Source organism: Serinus canaria, chromosome 7 (genome assembly GCF_022539315.1).
Source record: "Serinus canaria isolate serCan28SL12 chromosome 7, serCan2020, whole genome shotgun sequence".
Lineage (NCBI taxonomy): Eukaryota > Metazoa > Chordata > Aves > Passeriformes > Fringillidae > Serinus > Serinus canaria.
In genome coordinates, this window is record NC_066321.1 from 27,508,393 (window position 1) to 27,524,332 (window position 15,940).

Below are 15,940 nucleotides of genomic sequence, written 5' to 3' on the forward strand. Positions count from 1 at the left end.
CACATGGAAGGAAGGAAGAGATTCAGGGGTCGGCTTCTCCTTCTGCCCGGCCTGGGGTCAGCACGTTCGCTGCTTTCCCTCAGCGCAGTGGGAGCAAGCGCGGCCCCTCAGGCCCGGAGCCGGCGCGGTGCCCTCGGGGCAGCCCGTGCAGCGGGGCAGGGGCAGCCCGGCCCGAGGGCAGCCCCGTGTCCCTGAGGGGCCGCGGCCGCTCCCCTGACGGGTCGCCCCGGCGTGCAGCAGGTGTCTGGGACCCCGGCCGGGGCGCGGGGCGGGTCCGTGCGGGTCCCGCCCGGTCCGGCGGCACCGCCCCCCGCGCTGCCCGGCGGGGCGGGGGCGCCGAGAGCCCCGGGCGGCCCTCGCTCCGCTCCGCTCCGGCAGCGGCCGCCGGCGCGAACAAAGGCGGCGGCGGCAGGCGGCGGTGGCGGCGCGGCCGTGCGCGGCAGCCCGCCCGCCCCTGCTTCCTGGGCCGGACCAGGCGAGGCGGCCCCCGCCCCGCCGCGAAGCGGAGCCGCCGCCGCAGCAGCGCCGGTCGCGGGGCGCGCTCTCCGCCCGTCGCGGGAGCTGCATGTGCGCGGGAGCCGCGGCGGAGGATGGCCGTGCTCAAGCTCGCCGACCAGGTGGGCGCCGCGGGGCGGGCGGGAGCGGGCGGCGGGCTCAGCCTCAGCCGCAGCCCCCGCGGCGGTGCGGGCGGCCGGAGGAGGCCCTTCCCCCTGCCGGGGGCGGCCGTGGAAGCCCCTTCGCGGGGGGCGCCGTGCGGTGCCGGGTCCCCGCTGCCCGCCGAGCCGCCGCCGATGCGCTTCGCTTCGCTTCCCGGCGGACATTGTCTGTGTGCGGCGGGCCGGGGGCTCGGGGCCGGGCTGGGCGCACTCGCCGCGGTCGCGGCGGCGGCAGCCGGTACCGGGCGCGGGCGCTCGCCCGTCCCCGCCGAGCTGCCGCCCCGCGGTCCCCGGTGAAACCCTGACATCTCCCGTCGGCGGGGTGGGATGGAGGTGGGTGTCGGCTCGTTTCGAAAGGCCTCTCGGCTCTGCCTATCGTTCCTTTGGCTTTTTCCATCGTTTCTTTGCCGCGCCGTACGTAGAAATAATTTTCATTTAGGAAGTGCCTCTTCGGATAAGCTGTTGCCGTTCTTCACAGGCTACTAGGAAAACCCGTAGTATTAACACTTGGATCGTGTTAAATTTAGCAGTGGGCAGACAGCTGTAATCAGTATTAAAGTATTTCTTATCACTGGTAGCTAGAAGCATTTATAAATATTTAGTAAATTGATATTATGACTCCCACATCCTGGTTTATCCATATACTCTACCAACTGTTACACACTTTGCGTGCTTTAATCTGCTATTTTTAATTCAGCGTGGTCTGCCTGTGATCTGCAGCGTGGGTGTCCTGCAAGCCTCAGACCCTTCCTGTGGGGTTTTGAAGGACTGCCTGCAGCCAGCCCCTCTCCAAATACCCGTACTTGGAGATCACAAGCCTGGCTCACAGTCTATTTATGTTTTTAAAAAAAAAAATCTTTCACATACACAAAGCTGCCACATCGCACATTGAAAAGACTTTTGAAAGCAGCAAATGATAAAGCTGCTTCTAAAGTGAAATTAATGCTGGGGGACCAGACTATAATGTGTTTTTGTGAATAACAGAAGGCAGTATTTATGGGCTGCCTCCTGTCCTTTGAATATCCTCATCTTAAGATCTGATGCTTATGACTGGCATAGAAAATGTTTCACACCATAAAGGCTTCAGTACCCCATTGTGCACAGACTGAGTGTCACAAATAAGGAGGTTTAGGTAGGAGCTGTGTGTTAAATATCCAAACAACAAGCATTAATATAAAAAATACATGTGGTACAAAGGACCAAAATTGTACCATTTCAGTACTTTTTACATGTTTAGTGAAGCCCTTGAGTTTACTGCCTTTGGTATTTTTAAATCTTTGCTGACATCTTACAGCGAGAATTTTGCTTCAGCAGCAGCAGTAGAAGTCAAAATATATTTAAGTCAAGTAGATCACGTCTTAATGAAGTCTGTAGTGCTGTAGGAAAATGATAGGCTGTTGTCTTAGGGTTCTCACTTTTCATCTTCTCTAAGAAGTCTCAAAGCAGAGGGAGGAGGCTCCTCAGAGCTGCTATGACACCCCTGCAGTGTGCCTACTTTGAGAATGCTCAAAATTTTGGTGAATGCTCATAGTTCCTGGTCAGGCTGTGGTCTGGGACATGATAAGACAGGCTGATCATTTTTCTTTGTGGACATAGATTTCCTGTTGTTTATAGAGGGATATGTTGGTCTACCTGCATCCATCCTACTGAGTCTCTTCATTTCCTTAATTTTCTTCAACAGATCTTTTTCTTTCACTTCTGAGAGAGTGGAGGAGGGGGAGGACACTTTCAAAGCTGGCTGTTGTGTTGCTTCCTCTTAAGCTGAGAGCAGAAGTTTTTGTGTGCCTGTTTCTGTGTGCTTGGAGCTGTTGCTGGTAGAGCCATTGCCACCTGCAGCCCGAGCAGTGTCACCGAGGCACTGAGACTGCATGGCAGCAGCTCTGTGTGATTCAGGGCAAGCTCAGCTTCTCTTCTGTATCACATTGGAGGAGGGCTGTCCCCAGGCTGGCCTGCCTTTAGCAGAGAGACACACAGTAGCAGCAGCCTTTTGTGGTTATAGATAGATTCAGTGAAAGAGAGGTGATCTCTGCTGGAAAATGATGTGTCTTGGAAGATTTGCATTTCTGTAACAACTCCTGTGTGTACTCGGGCTACCTGGGGTAGAGAGCAGACTCCTTCGGCATTTCTCCCTGCTCTTGAAGACTGAGGCAGCTGTGACAGTGATAACTCACAGCGATTCAGGAAACGGTTCCCTTTTTCTTAAACACCAAAGGCCACAGCTCACGGTGTCCTGCAGTGAGATTTGGAGTATGAGGGACACTCCACACATCCCTGCAGTGCTCAGGACCTGGGCTGCTCTTTGTGCACCGAGAGTGAGGTGCTTCAGGTCTGAGTTGTGATGCTCAGGCAAAGCTGACTCTGAAACCAAGAGCTCTGTGCCTGTCATTGGGATTTCTGTAGCACATGCTTCCTTCTGGATCCTCAAGTTTTTTGACCGGTGAGGAGAGCATCATGTATAAGATAACTAGAGAACCTCCCTGCTGGGAGTTCAAACATTTCTTTCTCTTAAATGTCTGTTTCCTCCTTGCCTCCATGCTTGGCTTTTCTTACCAGGTTTATCTAACAGCACAGGTTACTATTTCTCATCAGACGGATGAGAAATTAATCACACCACTTCTCATACGGGCTTTGAAGACAGATGTTAATAGTTGCTGCTTTTTTGATACAGCTGAAAGGTGCTACCGTGTTGCTACACTTAAACCTTAAAAGAGATTATCTGTTCTTTTAGCTGCATTCACTTGTTAGGCAGGAGAGCTTAGTTTAAGAGTTTAGCATTAGTGAAGGTTACTTGAATTTGTTTCCAGAGATGGTAATTATTAGCTCATCAGTTGAGCCAAGAGAAACCTGTAAGTGGTTTACCCACAGGAAGTGTATTCTACCATTGCTAGTTTCTAGATTAATTTCTTTCAGGCATGTAAATAGTCACTTTTGAATGACTAAGTGCTAAGCAGAAAGCAAGTTCAAATAATTCATAAAATTTAAACTAATTAATAGGATTATAATCTTTGTGCATAGTTGTATCTGTGCTTTTGTAAACATTCTGATATTCTAAATATTTCTGTTGCCATATATAAATATTGCAAAACTTGCTCTAAATCTTAACACATTTATCTGGTCTTTTTTTTTTTACCATCTCTGCTGTGAAAGTTAATTACAGCAAGTGTGCAAGTTGTTTTAAGGACTTTTTTCTTTTCAAGTGTATGAGTTATTGCTGTATTGTTCCCTATCCGAGTCAATGGCTGTACCTTTCCATTTCAATAAGCATTAGTATTTTATATTGTGTAAGGGTACAATTGTTTATGATAAAAGGTTGCAATTAAGCTAGAGTTCAGAAGGAGCAGAAGACAAGTCCTCCAACAAGTGAGCAGCCAGAGGCTTTCAGGTGTGGCTGGTGCTCTCAAAGGGTAAAGGTTCTGATCTGCTTGAGACTTTCATGGCTGCTTTTTGTTGCCCACCTCTCTCATCCTTTGAGTAATCAGCAGATGTAGGGTTCTTCCTGCTGCCACCCTCCCTGCCTGCTGTCTGCATTTCTTTGCCCAGCTTATTCCTCATACTTGCACCAAATAACCTAGTTTGAGAACTGTTTGTTTACCACTTGCAAACTTTTCTAGAGAAAGCCTGGTAGCTGATGTCCCATCAAGTGTGCTTTTCATCTTCAGGGATTCCATTGCTGGTTCTGGGCAGCAAACAGACAATTGCTCCTGTAAGTGTGAAAGGGTAAAATATCTTAAAATAATGCTATATGTAAACTTCTGTGATTCACCTTTTGGAAAATTATTTTGGAAGAATCTAACGTTTCTGTAGTGTCTCCATCTCATTTTCAGTTTTGTCTTGCCAGTTGGGTCCTTCCTTACAGAGTTGCCAGCTCTGCAGGTTGTCTCTTTAGCTAAGTCTGTCATCCTCTTTCTGTTTAAAGCCTACAAAGTTGCTCTGTGCATGGCAGTTTGATTTGGGATGCCAGCTCTGCCTTCACCTCCGTGGCACAAATGTGCCCATTGTGCCCGTCAGAGCGGGGTGTGCGTGGGACAGGCATGGCTGCCTGGCAGAGGCTGATGCAAGCTCCACTGCCTGTTGTTGGTCATAGCTGTGCCTGTTGGCAGAGGAAATGTACCACTCTGTCTTTGAAAGACACTGAGAAGGTTTTCTATAAACAACAATAAAATGGGAAGTTACCTAGGAAGTGCAGCCTTGTAAGAGATGTAGTGCTTTGGTGGTTTCGTGCCTGCGCTCCCACATTCAGTGAGGAGCTCGCTGTGAATCTGAGGCAGACACAGGTCTAGCTAGCCTCGGGCCAGTGCATCTGGAGGGCCGTGGTTTACTGTGACTTCAGTGTCACCAGCCCAGGCCCTGTATGTACAAAACAACAGAATTGCTCTTAGGCTGCCCTCACAAGCATGCATAAGGGTAATGGAGCCCAGATGAATGGCAGTGTATGTACTTAGGCTGCTATTAACTGCAAGCCCTCATCCTGTCTCCTGGTGTTTTGCCTGTTGTCCTTGATTGCTGAGGGTAATGCAGTGTGACTAGAACTGAAAGGACCATTTCTCTCCCTTCCCCAAATGTTTTCCTGTGTTTGACAGTTCTTTGCTGACCATCAGGATCTTTTTTATTATGGTCACAGGGAAACAGCGTTAAACAGATGTTTAAATAATTTTAAACAGATGTCAGAGATCATAAAAATCTGCTGGGCAAAGGCTGGACTTGGGTCTCAACACACTTAAAACCAAAATGAATACAACAGTAACAAATAGTCTCCTAACAAAACCATTTACATTCCCAAGTGCTGGTGTGTCTAACTTATTTCAGAATCATTCAATTGACAATACTGTCTTTCTGTGTATCCTTTCTCTGTGACATGTAAAAGCATCTGAGAAAATGCCCCTGAATCTACTGTACAAAATAGGAGTAATGAACCTGTGCCCCATGCCCACAGGCAGCCCATGAGTTAATTTGGTGTGGCATGTGATGCCACAAATCCTCCCCTCCTCATATTATGACTAGATAATATTCAGGTGTGTATATTAATTTGCAGTCTTCTAAGTGGTTTTGAAAGGGCTCACAGCCAGAAAGAGATAATCCATTTTAGTACAAAATACTCAGCCACAAAACTAAGGTAATTGTGGGGAAGGAAGGAGGAAGAATTTACCCACAGGAGTCTCTCTATTATTTTGTGTGATATGAAAATGTGGTTGGACCAAAATAACTAAACTGTGGCTGCCACTGTCTTTCCGGAGCCATGATTCCTAGGTATCATGAATACTGTGAGACATGGCTCCATGCTTTTTAAAAATAAAATAAAAACTTTGGTAAAACTGGGTTGTACCAGAATTCCTGGTCTTACTCAGACCTGTAGGAGTGATGGTTGCTGCCATTTGGTATAGATGGCACCTTAGAAATGCCTCCAGGGATGGGATGGGCCTGTTCAGAGGAGGTGGCTTTGGGTCACCAAAGAGAGCAAGATACAGGCTCAAAAGGGAACCTGCTTTGCTGCCTTTTTTTTTAATCATGGCTTCTGCAATGCCTCACTTCCTGATAATTTTGTAACTTGTTTCAAGGGCTTCAAAAAGGAAGCACTTGAGCTGGGAGAATTCATGGTGTGGTGTAGCATGCTCAAGTATGTCATAGGTATTTCTTTAGCAGGGGAATCCTGCAGAGGTTTGTTCTTTGGTAGTGCTGGAAAGGTTTGGAGTGCTTGTGCCTAGATGCCTGGCTGTTTCGGGGGGGGGGGTGCCTGCCCATGTTAGGGTGTTAGTTTTCTTGAGTTGCAGATGGCATCTAGCAGAACTTACCCTCCTGTACTCTCTAGAGGTGTGGCATTTTATCAGGCCTGACAAGGGCCTCACGACCTCCTCCTGCTCATCTCTTAAATGAAGATGTCGTTGTCATGGCTACATTTAGTGGAGAAATAAACATTGCTCCCAGCTTGGGTGCTTGTGTCATGGCTTGGTTCCAGGAAGGTGATGTTTTTATCTGGATCCCTGCTCGAGGATGGCCAGATGTTTTCTGTGACCCAGGAGCAGCAGTGCCCAGGCTGGAGCTGGCATCGCTGGGCTGTGCCTGCCTCCCCTGGGGCACGGTCAGCAGCACCTCGCAGCCCCCATGGCCACACACTGGGCTGGAACAAATCCCTGCCAGCAGAGAGAACTTCTAAGCGTTGTTTCTAGAGGTCTGTGTGTAGCTGATCCTGCTTGTTTGTTGCCAAGAGAGGCAGAGGCTGGGATGTGCTGGTGATGGGAAGGGTTTCCCTGCGCTGGCTTTGAGGAGCCAGACCAAGTCCCTTCTCCTCTTCCTGAAGCTGCCCCACCATTAACAGATCTTTGCTTGTAGAATGAGCAGCTTATTGTTTAGGAGCCACTTTTGCAGTAATTCTGTCTTCAGGCTAATAACTAATGCTTCAACTGACATATTATGTTTTTAGGCTTTTTTTAACCTCTGTCCAGAATTTTTTCCTTTCAGTGGTACTGATACAGGTACTAATACTAACCTGGTGCCAAAAGATGCCTACAGGAGCCAGATATTATAGGTGTAAGCCCAGTAGGCAAATGTTTCAAAGTATATTCTGATAGCATTGACCATTTCCTCTGTCTTTTATTCCTGCTTTTTTGAATGCCCTACTTCACATACTGCCTCTGTATGTTGCAGACCATCCAGGTGAGCTAACCTTGCTGACAGACTACCTCTGTGTTTTAACCCTTTGAAGCATTTTTTGGCTGTTCCTATATTTAAATTAACTTTTTTGTTTGCTTTGTTTTTTGTTTCCAGAAGTGCATATCTGTCATTTGTCACTTTTTTTGTTATCTGGAAAGCTTGGGCTGGCAATTTCCCTCAGCTGCTGTCTGTGGCTTCAGCCTTTTTTTCTTTGCTGCACTAGGAACATGTAGCAGCATGTTGGAACCCTTCAGCTTGGTGATGGGTGGGAATCAAAACATTACAAAATTACATTTAAAGGGGAGAAATTATTTTGCAGTTTCAACCAAGGGTTTGAGGTCATTCTTGGACGTTTGCAAGGAGTTGGTCAACAAATTACAGCATTTAGTTGTGGCTAGGTAATTGTGACATTCTGAACGAGCGTGTGCTTTTTGATGACAGACATTTGTGTGTGTTTTGCTTTTGGGGGAAGAAAAATCGTTCCTGTCTGCAGATGTACGACCAAAAAATGGAGGCTGTTGAATGTATTTCTTCCATGCAGTGCTGAACCTCCTGGCCTAGCAGGCTCGTCTGCTTGATGTTTGTTCTTCGAGTTACGAGCTGGTTTTTATATAGGGATGTGCATCTTTGTGCTGGAATTATTTGTCAAGGCTTGCTGTGTTGTTTTTAAAAGAGTACTTGGGGAGGATGCCCTCACAAAGCCCCACTTCTCCTCACACCTGCCTGCTTCTGCATCTTTGTGAGGAAGTAGGCAAAGCCAGAGAAGTTAACTCGTGCATATGGTCTTAACTGCTGTACCTGATGGCATCTATTTACTGATCTGAGGCTTCAGCTCCTTTCCATAAAGGAATTGGTTTCTTATGGAAAACCCTTGTGTTATTGAATTATGTGTAGGATTGCTTATTTAAGCATTAGCATTTTTATTCTGGTAATTTTTTGGATCTCATTATGTGGCTCGTTTTTTTCCCCACCTTGCAGCCTTTGTAATTTTACAGACTTTTTGCTTGAGCAAATGTCTTTTGTCCATGTAAAAGCTTTAGGAAAACAGTTGTTTGGTGTCTGCTTGGTTGCATACCTCTAACCACATGTCTCTGTAAATGAAGTACTGCCAGAAGTAAAGAGCATGTAACTTACAGAAATTTAAGTAAAAAAATCAAGTATTGTATCTGCAGTGTATCAGCTGAAAATAAAGCACCAGTCAGCTGCACCATTAGGTGCACAAGCTTTCACATTCTAATTATGATCAAATAATTTCTGTGAAAGGAAATGAGTGTGAACATTAATAAGCTTTTATATGCACTTTGTTATTTATATGCACTTTGTTCTCCATTCAGATGGAGAACATAACCCATTTCATCACAGCATCATTTTAACATGATAGGCTCCTTACCTTTGCAAGGTGAAAGAGCCACAATCTGCCTTCTGAAATCTCATCCTCGAATGAGTGGCTGTATCAAATCTAGACCAGCTTTGCACCTGGGGAAAGTGCTTTGTATTTATAATAACACACTGGTAGCAGCACCAGACTTGCTGTGCTTCTATGTCTAAAGTTAATTTTTCCCATACTTCTAAGAGATAAAGGTGGGCATCATGTCCTTTTCACTACTGTTTTTATTCTTGCCTCTCTAGGTGCTTGTTTTGTTTTTGTATTTAAGGTTACTTCTGTTGTCTTCTGTGCAATAGGGCAGCCCAGCAAAGCTGTGCCTGTGCTGTGGGGCCTTGCTGGCAGCAGTACCTCAGGCTGTCTGGTGTCACCAGGCTGGGCTGGTGTCACTGCTGGAGCCAGCCCTCTTGCCATGGGAGCTGGTGCCAGCAGAGAGCCTGGCATCTTGGAGCTAGAATCCCACAGTATTACCTGGTAAAACACTGATTTGCTCAGTGTGGTCTTTAGTTGTTTAGCGTGCTCAGGGTAAAAAATTAAAGAGCAAGGGCCTGAAAAACCTTATATTGTCTTTCTGCTTCCAGCTGTTTTAATGTGCTTGCCAATGCAACATGCAGCACTTATCTCCCATTTAGAATCAAGAGAGGGACTTATTTAGTCATTGGCTCCAGGAACATTTCCAAAGTGTTCTACCAATGAAGTAAATGTGGTGTGCCAGGTTCTGCAACCATTGCCTCTGTTTGAGAGGAGCAGGCTTAGGTGAGTGATCGTGTTGCACCCTGCTTGGCATGAATCAAGCCTAGTATGAGGAATTTTTTTTTCTTTTAATGTAAACAAGCCTTGATCCTTTAGCTATATGTATAATCCTGCTCCCCTTTAGGAGATGTGGCCCAGCTTTTGATGGGGTTTTCTGCAAGGGGAGCCTGTGGCTCCAATTACCTTTGGCTGGACACGAATCTGAGTTGTTTTTTTTTTTTAAGAAGCTGCCAAGGTGGCTTTAGAACTTGGAGAGAGGAGGTGGAAGGAGAAGAGTTGCCCTGGGCAGCTGAGGCAGAGAGCAGGAGGGGATGATAGGAGGAGGCAGAGGAGAAGGCAGGCACTGCAACTGGAGGTGCAGTGCTGCTTCCTGATGGCACTGCCAAGAGAAGATGCTTGTTACCCTTTTCACAGCTGGAGAACTGCTGCATAAAACTGTGTGACTTGAGTCAGGCTGAGAAGGGGGCTGGTGGCACAGCAGGAGCCAAATCCTGATTTATCTCTTTCAGTGGCTGATTCACAGTGATGCCCTTCCTTCCTGCAGGTTGTTTTAACACTGTTTACTGTGTGGGTTGATGCCAATCTCATGGTGTTGCAAGGTGAGAGATGAATGGTGGCATGCATTGTCACAGTAGTATTAAATTCAATGAATGTATTTGGTTTCTTAGATATTTGTTCTGTAAACTGTAAAATCAGAATTGCTGCTGCTTAAGAGCAGGTGCTCTGTTAGGAAATGGTTTCTAGGTCATCTGGTAGGTAAAGACTTACTCTGGCTGGTTGCTGTGGGTGGCTGTCTTTGGTCACTAATCCTGTGTCATGGACTTAGCCTTGTGTCCTGGCAGCGCAGATGGTAAAAGTGAGATCAGCCTGTTATGCATCAATACTGCTTGTTTAGCCTAAATGTCCTAATAATCCAGGGCTGCCTGACTCTGCCATGGAGCACACATACATGTGAAGCTGGGTCATTCAGATAAATGGAGATTAGCCTCTCAAATCTGAAAATTTACTGTCAGTGGATTAGATGGTGCCCTTTGGGTACATTTCACACCAGCTCCATTTCATGTCTGGCTCAAACTCAGCAGTCTTAGAATCATAAAATCATTTAGGTAGGAAAATACCCTTAAGATCATTGAGTCCAGCTGTTGAAAACCCCATTAAACAACCATCACAGCTGGCACACTACAAACTCATCGGGATACAACATGGTCCTGCAGAAGTGTGGTTTAACATAGTGCTGGCTGCTTCCTATACCATCTTTGAGTAATTTAGACACCTCCTTAAGTAGGGATGGATACATTTAAATTCAATTCTGACACAGGTAGTTGAATACAAAGCAGGCATTTTAAAACCATTCAGAAACCCCACCCATGTCTTCTCACTAAGCTCTGCTTATTACAGGTAAATATTCATAGACATATAAACTAGTTTCTAATTAGAAGAAGTTCCTCCTCCCAGTATAATTTTCAAGAAGACTGGTAAATTTGTCCATCCCCCCTGCTTCCCAGAGGAGTTTTTAAATCTTTTCTGCAAACTGGAGTCAATGGAGCTGAACAGATTCTCCCTCCTCCACAGCCAAGGTTCAGACTAGCTAAACCAGCCATGTAGCCTGTGCAGCTCCAGGAGTGAATTATCCACACCTGGGTTCTCTGAGGATGTGCCCACTGCTGGTGGGGAGATCACACAGCCCAGCAGGAGCTCCTTGGCAGGTGCAGCTGCCCGGGGTAGCTGGTTACAGAAGCCTTGCGTTTATCCTCTTCCCACAGGCATAGGCACAGCTTTCACATTAATCAGGGATTGCATTTGGGATCTCCTGGTTCCTGTTCCTGGGTAGAGTTTGCATATCTTTAATGGGGTTTAATGCATGCTTGGTGCCCTCCAAGGCAGGTTTGTGATTCACCAGAGAGCTGTCTGGAAAAGGAGAGACAAATGACGGCAAACCACAGAGCAGGCACATGATCTTTAGCACTTCTTGTTCCCGTGGGGCTGGCTGAAGACAGCTCCAAACAACTGTCTGAGAACCCTTGTGTGACTCCTAAGGGATGACTCTGTGCAGACACAGGGTCTCCAACCCTTCAAAGACCTGCACACTTTCAGAGTTGTCTGGGGAAGTCTTCAGTTGGCTCTGTGGTATGGACAGAAATGAAAAGGAGATGTACAAGCAGGTGTAATTCAGTGCCTGAAGCCTCCAAAAAGCTTTAGCACAGAACAAGCTTTCTCCTAGGGCTTGTGTACAGCTGCTTGTCTAGGACCAAGCAAATAGGGGAGGGTCTGACCCACAGAGGTAACAAAATCTCTTTATGCATTTTCTTTACCTGTGGGATTATTGAGCTGTTCAGAGTCTGCTGGACTGAATTGCACTGCTACTTGCTGGAATATTGTAACATCAAAAAAAAAAGTACAGTCCAAGTAACTTCTTCACCTCTGTGGGTACAATTCCAGCCTTAGTATCACATTTGTTTTATTCCTGATGCTGCTTCTGTTGATGTATTTTGTTTGCTTTCAAGCAGTAGGCTTGGAGGGAATGCTCCAGAGTTTTGCCTGTTCTTAACAAAGTGTTCAGCTGATACATTAATTGAACCTTGAACGTGTGCAGTAATATTTTTAAGGCACAGTAGATGTTTCACCAGTAAGGTAATTCCCTCTCTAAAGAGCGATAAACAGTTTGCTCAGCCAGAGGAGAGCTTGCTGTTTTGTGCCTTATTGCATCAATTCATGCATGTTGTACTGCCCCACAGGGTTGTGCTGAGCCCTGGTGTTCATAATATGACAAGTGGAATCACCCTAAAAGCCATCTTTCTGCTGAGCTCTGCCTTAACCAAGCTGAAAAACCAGTCAGACCTATTTTATATTGCCCATGCCCTATTTTTGGGAAACAAATGTGGTTGAAGACAAGCTTTGTACTGCCAGCAAGCCCTTAGAGGGTCGTAAAGCTGCCTGCAGAATTAGGAGGGGCTTTAATTGGTTGGGGTCTGTTCCCTGGTGCTCTTCTTACCTGAGTAGCAGAGCCAGGCTTGGGATACTGTCTCTGGTTTCTTGCCCTACCACCGGACAGGCCTGATTTGCCACAGGTTGGGCAAAGCCAGAGCAGCTTTATTGGCAGTGACTGCCCAGATCCTGCTTCTGGGAAGGGGCCATGTCTGTGCAGAGATTTGCTTCCCCATCCTGAGGATTAGGGATCCAGCCTGTGGGCTTCTTTCTTTCACAGAGGGGTCTGCTTTGTTACGCTGCCAGCCCTTTCCCTACATAGTGGCTAACCCTGCATTTAAAGACCCCAGAAGGGACAACAGAGTTTAAATGTCTTTTTGATCTTTGTTCCCGAGGCCAAGTTGGATCATTTGCTACAAGCTGATTTCAGTTGTGCTTGGAAATTTACTGAAGCAGCTTCTCCAAAATAACTAACTCTGAAACAAACTATCTCTGAAGAGATGTTTTGGTGTGGGCGCTCATATTCTTGCATAAGAGCGTAGTTTGCTGGTCTGTCTTAGTGCACCATGGAACTAAAATAATTGCTGACTAGTTATTTAAGTATAGTGCTTTTGGTAAATGCCTGAGCACAGAAAAGCCCACTACAAAGAACAAAGACACCCCCCATCCCACCCCGATTGCAAAGAGGATGTTCTTCCCAAGGTATTTAAGTAGTTCTGTTCATTCATGTTTGTTTAGAAAAGAGTAGTGGTAAGTTTTATGTTGCATGGTTTAAAATATTTCATATTCATTAACAAACAAGTACCAATTAATTTTACATTATGATGCTTAAGGGGTAGACTGCAAGGAATGGTATTTAGCTGTGGCTGTTTGGCAATTATGACCTTGTATATAATAACAGACTCAATAAATTCTTGATGTGAGAGAGCACCATTAATCAACACAGAGTTAATTAACTGTGCTGCTTATTTAGGAAGTGCTGTGCAGAATGGTCTGAATCTCTGCAGTGCTACAGGCTGAAAATGTCTGATTTGTCTGATACCTGCCCTGTTTATACAGAAATTTCCCTCAAAATTGATGCTGAAGAGGGGGAAACACTTCTTCCAGGTGACTGAACACTGGTCCCACAGGTCATTTTCTTCCATGGCTCTGGCACTCTGGCAGACCTTACCTGGGTCACTGTGTCATTTAGGCTTTCTGTCACCTCCACGTAGAAGGTGGAAGCCTTTGGATGAGTGTTGCAGTGCTGGTAATGGAAAGTACTCTTGCATCAATGGTTTTGTTTAGGTTAATCCTATAAGAATACTAGGAAATTAGGAATCATGATGATAATTAAGAGTTATACTCATCAGCTCTAATTTAGACTTTCTATGGGACTGGTTTTTTTCTTGTGTATTTTTTAAATAATCTGAACTGTAGTCCCAAAATGGGAAAATGTACAAGATTCAGCACATGTTCAGAGAGACAGGCATCCGTCTCTATACCACTCACCTCTCCACATGCCAAAGAGATCTTTTCATTTTCCTGATAAAGTGATACTTAGAAGTATGACACTGTATTGGTCTTTTGGAGTGGCCATCCTTTCAGTGTGCATATTAATGTGAAGGATGGATTTCCAACCTGGCATTGTGCATTTTAATGTATCTCTTTAATATATATGTACATTTATTTATATATGTACATTTTTATTACATTGTACATCATCTGTCTTTTTTGCTGTCTCTTGAACCACTTTAATAGCTGGGGTCACTGTGGACTGTAACAGAAGGATTCAAAGATCTGAGCCTTGGGAATGCTTTAAGCTTGCTGAGAGCAGTGCTCACTAAGAGCCAGTTTGGAGAGTTTGAGTTACTCTAATATGAGAGAAAGCAACTGTTTTCTTGCTGCTGGAATGTGAAACCTCCTGAGTTCATATGCCCTGTTTTTGTTCTTGAAGTTAATTTAACTTAGAGGTATAGCACAAGCAGTCTTTTCTCTTTTCCTTTTTTTTTTAAGTAAGTGCAGTTAAGTGTAATCCTTCATCTTCTGTCCTCTCTCTGCCATCTGGGCTCTTAGTCTTAATGAGAGCCTGTTTAGCAAATAGCTAATACAAGAGTGGCTTAGTATTACTACCACAAGAGATGGCAACCAAATAGGGCCAGAAATAGATGAGCAGAAACTGTGTAGTCTGAAAGTGTAATGGAATGCTCTTTGCCGTTTATAATGATGCAACTAATTATAGGGGCCTGAGAGTGGGGAAGGGAAGGAGAGAGGAAGAGATTTTCACTTTAGATCTCAGGGCAGAGAAAAGTGATGGTTCAGCTCATCTCTCCTCTGCAAATGGGATTTTTCTGTTGCAACCACACAGCTTCTGTAGTTGATACTGGAAAGGAAAGCAATAACTCTTAAATAATAAAAAAACAACTGTTCTTTTTCTTTGTTTCCCGTTTTTTTACTATCCACTCTGGGAAACAGAAATCAGAACTGACACCTCTTCTTATTAACCCCAAAGTGTAGCTGGTGGTTATGGCCTGACATTCCTCCTTTTCCACTCTCCCATCCAGCTCCCCCCCGAGCGGCTGGCGTGGCTCCTGCTGACTCTGGCTGCTCATCCTGTGCTCCAGCTGCCATGCAGACAGCACTGCAGAGAGCCTGCTGCACTTAGCTATGTAGCACCTTCTCAAATTCAGCCTTGGGCCTGCTGCTTCATGAGCTACAGGGCAGTCAGTCCAGTGAATGGGCAATACTGTACTAAGCTGGTATTAATGACAACTATGGCCCTTGGTCCCACACACAGATGTTTGAAGATATGCACTACATGGTGCATGTATAGATCCTTAACTTTTTTTTTTTATTTCTGTGTTGCTTTCAACCATGGTTTTCTTTAGAGCCATGCATTTTATAACTTGTTTGGAGAAGCCCTCTCTCTCTTGCCTGTATATTGGTGTAATTTTCCTTCTTCATACCTCCTGTGTTTTCGGAGTGTGGTGGGAGATGGTCTGTGCTTTCCCCTGTTCCTAGCTTGTGTCACAGATTCCAAGTATTGGACTTTACTCCTTGACTTTACCCCCTTTTATGTTTCCAGCACAGTCTCTCTTTTCCTTTTTTTTTTTTTGGCCAGCTGCTCCAGTGCTGTGAAGTCAGATGAAAGGTAGCAGTTAAAGCTCTCTTTGCAGCAGTCCTTCCCTTGGCTGTGCTGGTAGAAATCCCTTGGATCTCTGCTGAAGTTTCATCATCCCCTTCATTCTTAGCTTCAGAAGAACTAGGATTATTCAGAAGTTCTAGGATCATTTTCTCCTGACACCACAAAAAAAAAAAAAAAAAACCACAAAAAACTGAGCTGGGGGCAGTACAAGAAAGACTCATTAGTTTTCAATACTCTTAAGTATCATATGTCATTTGTGGCTCATCATTTCAGATGATTTCATGAAGACATTTTTCTCCATTTGTTTTGGCCTCATAAACAGCCCATATTTTTTCTCTTAAAACAAAATGAAGGTTATGAATATGTTAGGTGTAAGTTGAAGATGATAAATGATACTAGAGGTCAGTTGGTTAGATGATATAGAAAGTATACTAGTAATGGATGCAATCA

At 45.4% G+C, this 15,940-nt stretch overlaps 1 protein-coding gene across 4 annotated transcripts in view; it reads left to right on the forward strand.

The window, feature by feature from the left end:
• The first annotated feature begins 342 nt into the window (after positions 1-342).
• The window catches only part of ANKRD44 (ankyrin repeat domain 44), a 128,950-nt gene continuing 113,352 nt past the window's right edge, over positions 343-15,940 (forward strand). For 2 of the 4 annotated variants that reach the window (XM_030241573.2, XM_030241574.2), the window contains exon 1: positions 343-617. In XM_030241573.2, the coding sequence (XP_030097433.1) occupies positions 591-617 (27 nt within the window). In that variant the 5' untranslated portion in view covers positions 343-590. The remainder of the gene's footprint in view (positions 618-15,940) is intronic. The other 2 variants (XM_050976908.1, XM_030241577.2) reach the window with 1 other exon arrangement.